Source organism: Vidua chalybeata, chromosome 5, assembly GCF_026979565.1.
Source record: "Vidua chalybeata isolate OUT-0048 chromosome 5, bVidCha1 merged haplotype, whole genome shotgun sequence".
Classification (NCBI taxonomy): domain Eukaryota; kingdom Metazoa; phylum Chordata; class Aves; order Passeriformes; family Viduidae; genus Vidua; species Vidua chalybeata.
This window is the reverse complement of record NC_071534.1, coordinates 14313769-14324361: the sequence shown is the minus strand read 5'-3', so window position 1 is coordinate 14324361 and position 10593 is coordinate 14313769. Positions and strand designations below refer to the sequence as shown.

Here is a 10593-nt window from a genome sequence, read left to right as displayed (position 1 = left end):
GGAAAACTATTAATGGAAGATACATTTAGGCTGTCAGAACAATTAGCTAGGAACAAAAAATATCTGGGCACTTTGTGAGGATCTCAAGTCAAGAATGAGGAAGACTTCTTCAGAAGCATGGACAATGCTTCAAACACAATCTATCCAAAGCAGCTGTTCTAGACTTGGTAAAAAAAAATTGCTTACCACAGAGAAAATAAGTGTTTCATCATCTTAGCCTAATCTTCAGCTATAGAAGAATATACTCTACCACTAAGAGGAGGCTTATCATCTGAATACACTATGAAAATCATCTGATTTTTTTTCTACAACCTCCTTAAGACATCAACCACTTAGCTTCCAGTCACTTACACAAAATAAAGGACACAAAACACAGTGTTACTGGTCAATGAAAAACAGCAACACGTTCTCTTCTCAGAACCTGTGTGTGAGGGAGAAGACAGGCATTATATAGTGAAAGAACACTGCAAGTCATACTCCCTTCTCTATCAATTGGTATTTCCCTCTTTACCATCTGTGGAAAAGTCCACATATTTCACAGTGTTCATGCAAAATCACTAATACAGGCCACGGAGTTGAAAGAAAACACTTGTTTTCTGACATACCGTCAGGAGTTCCACCCTAATCTGCTGATCGGTGTTACCTTCCCCGCTTTCCATGACACCATCCTAGGAAAGATATTGCTCTGCACCACCAGCATCTAAAAAGCCCTTTAATCTATAGAATCTGCAAAACCCAATACTCTAAATAACTGATGCAGTATTTTGCCCTGGAAGTGTATCTGGGTCCAAGTAGAGTATTCCACACAAAGAAGTGGTGCTTTTGCCATTAAAGACACGGGAGCTTTGCTTCATTTTGTGTCAGAGAGCAAAAGGAAAAGAGGGCCATGAAACCATTAACCAACTCCTCTGTGAGGTTAGCATCAGTTTCCTGCTCCTTGTAACACCACCACAGAGAACAAAGCAACTCACATAACCTCACACCAAACATCCAGACTTCATAATCAGTTAACTAAGTTACAAGAAACAAAATACACAACTGTAGTTCTCTCATGGATTCTTAATCCCACAGGTTAAAGTTGTGATCTAAGGAAAAGTGAAAGAACATTAGTGAAAAGCAAGTATGGTGTTCAAACAAAACACTGCATGTTGTTAACCTCTCAGATAATTTCCTTTAAGAAAATTACTTCAGGACATAAGCAAAAATGTACAATTGATCATTCTATCAAATCAAACAATTACATTAAGGTTCAGTTTACAAAAGGTTAACAAACAATTAATAGCTGGCTTAATAAATAGGTGTTTACTACTCATCTCTGTCAATCCAATATATAGCTTCTAGCTATATATAGTACTTTCCACTGGTGTGCTTATAACCTTCCCTAGAATTTATTTACAACACATTTCTCTAACATGAATTATAACTTATAGACATCATTTATTAACCCTTCATAAAATTCTAAATAAACCTTAATATGAAGCATGACTAACTTTATACTATTTCAGCCCCATACCCCAGGACACATCAAATACTATCTCTTCCAAGTTTTTATTTAAAATTCTACATTTTAGCTGGGTGCCACATCACTAGTTGCAGAATCACAAATGCCTATCATGGCTTAGCCAACACACTGCAGACACAAGAAGTGAAACAAAAGTGGTGGAGGAAGATCACAGGGAACTGTTCAGATTCTTCCAAAAGAAATGTCCTGGCAGTTTTTGTTGGAACAAACATTGATACCATGACAAAAGAATCAGAGAGCAAAAAACTGGAGTCTATTGTAAACCAAAACATTGGTTTTCCTTCATTTTAGAAACCAGAAACTACAATATATCATAATGTAAATAAATAAAACAGAAAACAAAGGTAAATTCCAACCCCCACCACTAGGATCTTAAAAAAGGAACAGCCATCTATTTCTTGGATGCGGCCCAAACTTCTCTTACCTGCAAATTTTCAATATACTTAGAAGTCCTATTTAGTGTATCAGTCTTAGGGAACATGATGTATTATATTTAGGTCTCCTTTTTTTCCATCCAGTATTTTCAGCTTCAACCCCCCACCTTAGTTTTTTTCCATCAAACTGCCTGCTTTTAGTTTAATAAAGTTCAGCTCAGACTTATACTTTTCCTTTACTTTCAAAGCCTCTCTCTTCATTTTCACAGTTCTCCACAAGGTCTTCATTTTCCTGTGTCTTTTCTTCCTCTTCCTCCTCCTCCTCCCCATCATCTCCAAAAGTCTCTTCCTGCATTGTAGTAAAAGTGAAAGACCTGGCAGCAACTTGTGCAGCCAGACCAGATGTGAAGTTAAAATCTGTTGATATGTGGAGCTGGGCCAGCCTATCCTTGATTTTTGAACGTAATGCATCCTTAGAGGGAGGCTGTGATGCCTCTACTCCATCCACACTGCTCGGCTTGAGCTCTTCAGCATCCCCTTCACACTGATAATACATTCTTTCTTCAGCCCCTGTAGAAATATCTGTAACTTTATCTGTAATACTGTCTTTGTTTTTCTCCATCTCAGGATCTTCATACAAATATTCTGTCCTACATTTATCAGCAGCATTCACTTCTGGATTAGAGTCTTTTTCTTCAGATTTATCACAACTTTGGCTGCAGTCCTGCTTTTCTGTATCTGAATTCATATGTGATTCCACATTATTTAGTAGCTTCAATGGTTCTACAGGAGACAAGGGTTTCACTGCAGCTTAAAAAGGGGGAAAAAATTAAATGATAACTAAAAGCAAGCTGCTATATATAAATAATTTATTTGCCTGAAAAGATGCAAGATTATAAGGGTTAAAATTACTTTTAAAAATCCCAACCAACAGAAACATAACCCACACCAAAACTTAAAAGTGTTTTCTAATCACAAAGCTGAAGTGAAATGTGATGGCTACTCGTAACTATTCCTTAAAACCTGTGACGTGAAGAGACAGCACAAAATTGATGGTGTTTAAAGCCAGCATCAAACACAGAGGATATATTCAGTGTTAAAGCAAAACCCAAGTAAAACTACGTTAGTGCATACAGATTTAACTGTCTTCTTGTGAACAACAGTTTACCTAGTCCACTAAAGACACCTGGTACATGAAAAAGTCCTTATAGGCAATATCTGATCTCATACACCACAACATACAAATACAACACAAATCCACACAGTCAGGTCAGGTGTCCTCACAAATAAAGTGGTTTAATTTAGCCTCTCTTGAAGTTAGTAGCAGCAGCTTGTCCCATTGCCAGCAACGGGATGCTTGCCAGGAAGTCTCTCCACCCAGTGTTAAGGGGTAGTGTAACTCGGTACAATCACTCCTTGAAGAACAGACGTCTTTCATTTTAAGAAAACGATATAATGTCCATTTCCAAGTAACAGATTCCCTAAACTGCAGCAGCTCCATTATAGTAGCAGCACGAACAAAAATGAGAGCAGCAGCAGCAGATTCCCAAGTTGCATTTCCCTTTCTAATTCCATTCTGACTTTACCCCTGCAAGCAGAGATGAAAATAACTCTGGGAAATACACAAACTTTCATGGGAAGCAAAATTAATGGTATCAGGATTTTTCAACCACATCCTATTTCAGTAACATTAGCTAGCTGACAGCAGGCACATCATTATGGTTGTCACATTGATAGCTATTGTCATTAGCACACTGAAAGACTGTGGCATTGAATTTGTATTGTACTGTTTGCTTTAAAACCTTATATATCAAAGGAGCACTGCATCAGACTCGTCTCAGTTGTTTATGGAGTAATTCTTTCCCTGTCTCGTAAAAAATATGTTGCTACTTATTTCTGCCCATTTGCTTGAAGAGACAGGAATATGCAAAGTAATCTTATAATTTGGGAGCAAACTTCTTGCCTACTTCCTCCAAAGAATACTTTGAAAGGCAAAATTTCTCAAAAAATAAATAGATACTTGAGATTGGTAGCTGACCAATTTGTGGAGTTGACAAATTAAAAAACAGGGTGAAATTCATCAGTTTTGAGAGCATGGCTTTCCAAATCTGATAAATAGCTATATAACAACTGTTGCATGGACAAGGTGGGAGAAGGAGAAACAGCTGGATACAACACAACCACTGACAGAATGAACTTTTTTGCAGGGGAGAGGTTAGGGAAAAGCTAGAAGTGATTTTACAGCAGAAGAAAGTGTTACAGTGTTTGGCAAATGGAAATGAAGCTACTAAAAACTCGGCAGACCTTTTCAAAAGCACTTCCATGTAGTGGCTCAACAGGAGGCCAAAGGACCAGAAACATAAGCTTACCTACACTCCCATAAACTACCTACTACCCATACTGTAAGAAGTATTACCATGGTACTGGGCCTTGGAAAACTTGCCTTAGTCTAGTGCTCTGCTAAGGTGATATTTTTTTTCTTCTGGAATCCAACCTATCATCTCCAATTGACTTCATGTTGTGCTCTTAATACATATCAGCTTGTTTGGAGCTGACCTCTTATATGGAAACCCTCACCAGCCCCTCCTTAAACGAACCAAAAACCCTCATGTCCTTGTTAGGACAAGTCAGAATAGCTAGCTGGGTGCCTTCACTAACAGATTAAAGCCTTTGAATATTTCAGGATCTTTTACCACAATAATCACAAGTTAGGAAAACACAGGATTTCTGGAATTTGATTGTCCTGTAAAAGCAAGATTCAAGAGGACTATGGAGAAGTGGTATCATGGCCATCCATTGGCTTGGGCCAATGGAGACAAGAATATTAATCTCTCTTGGTTTCAATCTTCAAGATAAGGCAAGTCAGAAATGTAGAAAGTGCAGATCACATAAATGTCTCTTTAAGGACTGACTTGTGTATGGATAAATGAAACCACAATTTGCCAGGGTCCATGATATCATATTTACTGGTTTGGGGTTTTTTAAGAAATATTGAAGGATTTCCTTAAAAACCAGTAGAAGATGTTATATCAGGTGTACATATCAGTCTGTCAGATTAGACACACACAATCTGAGCCAAAAGAAGACAATATTAATTACTTTCTTGAACTGCCCTCATGTTATCCATGTTTGTACAGGATGGAAATAATCAATGATTAGTCCTACACAGCTGGAGAAGATCATTCTTTCTTCCCTCCTCACCCTTTTATCTCTAATCCTAAACCAATGTAATAGAAAAGGAACCAACATGAGCCACAAAGGCTTTCTGGTGAACAGTTACTGCAAACTACAGGAGTGAGCTGACTCTTCTCCAGCTATGGCCACAGATGGCCTAAGGATATCCTGACATATGGCCTAAGGATATGCTGATATGTATTACCTGCTCAGGACAAGTATTACTTGCTTAGGTAAGGAAATGTCCTAGGCAAGTTCTCCTGACAAAAACTCTTTCTTCCAAGACTTTCACTAGGTCTGCCAAGACTTGAACTGGAGGTAGGATCACTTCTTCCTCCAACAGTTAGGAAAGGAAGAGTTGAAGAAATTTATGTGAAGAGTTGTGTGATGTCATATCTAACAGAAATACAGAAATCCTACTCCTGAGCAAACTCTGGTGCAATTTGATGTCTTGGAATTTTAATGCAACTAGAAGAGAAACCAGTACCGGCGGTCAAGTAATCTCTTTTACCAGAGTTGTAGCTTAATGGATATAAAGAAGAAAATTGCTAAGAACAGATATTTTTGATGGTTTGATGTCAAAAGAGACAGTCTCATAAATAATTACTGAAAATTTGCAATCCATGGTCATTTTTCCGGTAGATACTGTCAGAGGCAGAAACTTTAGATATGGTGCCAGACTTGAGGGTTGTTTTGCATAACACAGAACATGGAACTTCTTAGAAAGCTTTTCCTAACTTGTCTTTAAGAGGAAGAAATGAAAATAAGAAAAAGGAAAAGACAAACTCCTGCCGATTTTAAAGAGAGCAAATCAAATATCTCAAGCAGTGAGAGGATTTAAGTTTTAACAGAAAGCTGTCTTGTTGAGGCAAGAGAAATTTTCATATCCTGCTTTCAAGTGCAAGTGGATGGAGCTACCCAGCAGTCCTCAGAGTTAGTAAAGGCTAATTTGAAAGAACTCTTCTTCTTAGGTGGTTTGTGGGTTGGTTTTTTTTTTTTTTGTGTGAACATATTCTGTATTCACTCTCTTATGGAAACAAAAGCCAGGTTTATTATTTTATTTCTCTAATATTTCAAAGTCTAGCTCTTCAGTTTAACCTATATACTTTTGTACATCCGGGATAATATTTCTGCGGGTTTCTTTAAATTCTGAAAAATGATTTATTTATGCACCCTGATAAAAATTTGTATTTACTGGAAAGCCATGAAAGAAAGTCAGTTCAATTTGCATGATTTATATCCTGACAGCTTTCTTTATGTCTTAATATTTTGTGTGTTTAATATTTTAGCTCAGTGTTTTGTTTAAAGCCAAATTCTCACTTCTATGAGTTCATTTCAATATATAATAAAATTATTGCTAAAATATAAAAAGATGGAATGGCAACTAAGACCACACATCTCTATCAAAGACACTACTACAGCTAAGCACTGTCTGAATTCCAACATAGTCAGAAATTCATGGCAAACAGACACCTATGTTTTTTGAGGAAGGAATTAATTTTCAAAAGAAATGCTTACCATGTTCACTGAATAGTAGCTGTTTCCACTTCTGTCTTTCAATTTCTGAAGCTTTGAATCCCAGTACAGATTTCAATTCTTGTAACACCCTCTTAGATTCCTGTCTCTCTCGCTCTTGCCTCTCTCTTTCTTCTTGGGAGAAGCAGTAAAAATCTTCCCTTTTGTATTCATTATCTGTATCTGAATAATCAACATATGCTTCCAGCTCCTAAAGAAAGAAAGGAAGAAACTCTTGATCTTCACTGTCAGGTGGACTCAGTCCTACAATCTGCTTCATGATCAAGTGATGTCAACACAAACCAACCACAGTAATAGGATGGAGCCCTGTTTGAGCACAGCCAGTGGAACTGACACTGCTCTTGGTTGTATCTGTATGATTTTGGAGCAAGTCCACTCATTAACAAGATTTACCTTCATACACAAATAGGATCAAGTGATATACTTTGAAAATGGGAGACCATTTCTCTGTAATTACAGGTGGAAATAAGCAATGCTGATGTGGGTTTATTTTTTTTTTAATTTACACTCTAACCAATTCTTGGTAGTCATGCATCTTGCTAATTTAACTTACATAAATCCATATTAAGAGGATACAGAGAACAGCAAACTTCTCTTCCAATTTTAAATATATTGGACTACAAGCATAAAAAAACAGAGCAGCATTTATGTTATAACAAATTTTCAATAAAGTAATTAGTCCTAGCTTTTTGATATGGAAAAAGAGCTAGAGAGAATACATGTGGGGGAGAAGCAAGGGAGGGACAGAGCACAGCATGGGTGGTCACTGTGCTTTCAGAATGCATCTACCACTCAATTCTGGGATAGAGGAGGCCCACCACTCTTTAAGACAGCCCAACCATCACCCAGAAGTTCCTCAAACAACAAAAAATTGTTCAGTGTTGCAGTAGAAAGATATCCAAAAATGCAGAGACTAAGCAAACTGAAGGCAGGATGATTTGTAGTTGAATTGTCACTTTCGCAGCTGTGTCCGTTTATCCAGCAAAAGTAGGACTATTTAATATACTGCCTTTTAGCGATTCTCACTTTTTATTACTCTGACTTGTGTTGCTGCTCTCCTTTGGTCGCTCATTTCTAATGCTATATATGAAAAATGAATACTCTTTTTTCCAGGATGGGGAATACCTCCCCATGGAACAGCAAAAGACATGTACACAAATTTTTCGACAAGTCCAATTTTGAAGTGGTACTGGCCACTTATTTGTCTGTCTCAGCAAGACAACAAGGTCACTGCACAAGCAACTGAAAAAAATAATGGATACAGCAAATAATCCCCAATTATTATTTTAAATGTATTTTAAATGGTCCTTTTTTTTTTTTTTTTTTACCTGCTCTTCAGGGATTGGATCTTTGTTTTCTATGTATATGGCAGGCTGTGTTAAAGGTACTGTAGTATGCTGTAGGTTGTCACAGGAAACTTCAATTTTGCCTTTAAGGGAAAAAAGAAAAGGGATTTAAAAGAAATAAAATTGAGTATTGAATGATGTTTCTGACTCACTTAGGCAGGGTCCAGGTATTTTCATAAACAGGATTTGCATACATTAAAAAAACAGTAAGAAGGCTGGTTAGGTTACACTGAAACACTGTTAGGCAGCACTTAAGTAACTTGGCTGTTTTCATAGAAGCTGGGTCCAATGGAACTTGTGCTGAAACACTTCAACTAACAAATCTCAGAAATATTATAGACTTTGAAAACCTGCAGATGGCAAGCAAAATCAGTAAAACCAGAGAAGAGACTTTGTTCAGAAGTTTTAAAATAATTATAGGTAAAACGGCTTCAAATGAGCAGAAAATATTGGAAGAAATAATTAAGGAACGTTCACAGGAAGGTATTTGTGAGGTAGCAAGGAGAAAAATAACAGCCAGTGTGGATTTGTTGAAAATAGAAGATGTTAATTTTGCAATGCAGTAACAGGTCTTGCATATAGAAAAAGCCAAAGATATCCTGCCTTTTGTTTTCAGTAGGACTTTTGACATGGTGTCATGACATCTTTATGAGGAAAATGTAAAGGCCAGGAAAAGTTGCTATTAGGTGCATAGAACAGCCTATTGGATCATCACAGCATGATTACCATTTTCAGACTGGAATACATTGAGTGAGGATTTGTCTCAAGTCCAATACTCTCCAATATTGCCAATGGGTGAAAGAGAGGTGTTGCATCTCATTAAATCTGCTGATTTGGGGATAATCTGCAAGAACACTGAAGGGCACCACTAGAATAAAAAATAATATTGGAAAATCAGTGATACAACCCAGGTAGAAATGGATTTCAGATCCAGCAGTTTGGTGACAGTGGTTGCAAATTTTTGTGCTTTAGAATAGCCAAGTGTACAAATGCATCACAACTGACCAGGGAGCACCACTGAGAAAGAGGTGAGAAGCCTCACCATCAACTCTACCCCACTGCAAGCAAAAAGCCAAACTACAAACTAGTACATACAAGCAACAGCACTGGCTGTTAGACACCTGAAATAACATTTCTCCTCTGGTACTGATCGGGCTGTGGATGGAACATACTGCCCCATCTGGGGGCCCTTCATTCAGTAACACAGTGGGCCAACTAGAGGGAATATAGAGGAAAACACCGGAAATTATAAAGAGGACTAAATAAAATACAGTCATCAGGGAAGAGCTGAAGCACAGGGAGCCATGTAGAAAAGACAGAAAGAAGCATAATAATCATCTTTGAGAATGTAAGAGCCATCAAGAGGAAATGGATTTCCATTGTGGGTGGATCAGAAGTACTGCTTTTAAATTGCAGCAAGAGGTACTTCTATTCAGTAATAACATTCTAATGGTAATGGAATTAAGTGCTGGAGTAAATGCCTGGAAATACTGTAAAATGTTTCTAAAGAGAGTTTTTTAGGAAGAGATAAACAACATTTACTCACAAATACTAATTTACCCTTGAGAAGGGAAATGGTTTAAATGACCTTGCCAAGCCCCACCTAACCCTATTTTCCATTTCTAATCTATACACTGAACACTTAGAGATGGTGAGATTGCAGCAGAGTACCATGGCCTTGCTCTTACAAATAGCTAAAGAAGTTGTGTACATCTGCAAAGATGGTTTAAAAGGAAAAAGGATGGAATTTAAACAGTTTGAGGGCCATTGTTTCCAAGATCATTAATACAATGCTGTAACTAGCCATAAAGAGTACTCCATTCTGTAATATTAGCAGTAGATTACTACGTGCTTAAATTGTTGAAGCTTTAAGTGATAAATTTTAATAGTGATGAAAAAATGTGACAGAATAAAGAAAAGAAGCTGAAAGTTCTAGGAAATGAGCAAAGATGTATATGCAGATGAATGCTAGATAGGTCCATCATTGCCCAAGGAATTTAAATAGAGGTGAATTCCCTTAAATGTGCTAAAGTCCCACTTGTCCTGAGGCTCTGCTCTGTACCTGACAGGATCAGTGAGTAAAGTAAAGGCACTGATTCTAGAAATACACCAAATCATGTAAAGGAAGAAGCCAAACTGCATTACCTGAAGGAACTATATGCTAAAATGTAAGATACATGCTGGTGTCACCACCAACGACAGGCTGACAGGAGGGTGTGAGTGTTCAATCTATTACTCTGAAAGGCTTTGCTTTGGCTGTTTAATATCCTGTAAGAAACCAGCTCTGACATACAACGATTCAGGGCAAAAAGCATGTACTGCTTGTTGAAAGGGACTCATGTCTGTATACAGATGCTCTACTGGCTGAACTAGTTAGTTGAATTAAACATCTACTGCAGCAAAAGTTCTCAGCATCCACTTAGACAAAATGTTCTAAGTCCATGAGGTTCTTGAAACAGCTGTTGTCAAAAGATTGATTTAGTTTTGGATAGTAATGCATAAATGCAAAACCTGTGCTGAGCTGTTATATTAATTCAACAGGAAGGTATCTTCTCCCAGAGAGTTTTCAGAAAGTATTGGGGAAAAAAAAGATAATTTATTGAAGTAATTTACATAACATGACTGACAGACTAGCTGTTAA

The 10593-nt window shown here is 37.3% G+C and overlaps 1 protein-coding gene across 5 annotated transcripts in view; it reads right to left on the bottom strand.

The window, feature by feature from the left end:
• Positions 1 to 663: 663 nt before the first annotated feature.
• The window catches only part of VEZT (vezatin, adherens junctions transmembrane protein), a 50444-nt gene continuing 40514 nt past the window's right edge, over positions 664 to 10593 (bottom strand). For 3 of the 5 annotated variants that reach the window (XM_053942119.1, XM_053942120.1, XM_053942121.1), the window contains 3 exons: positions 7935 to 8035; positions 6589 to 6796; positions 664 to 2706 (listed from right to left, as the gene is read on the bottom strand). In XM_053942119.1, coding sequence (XP_053798094.1) covers positions 2120 to 2706; positions 6589 to 6796; positions 7935 to 8035 — 896 coding nt within the window. In that variant the 3' untranslated portion in view covers positions 664 to 2119. Of the gene's footprint in view, positions 2707 to 2773; positions 3485 to 6588; positions 6797 to 7934; positions 8036 to 10593 lie in introns of those variants that run through there. The other 2 variants (XM_053942122.1, XM_053942123.1) reach the window with 1 other exon arrangement.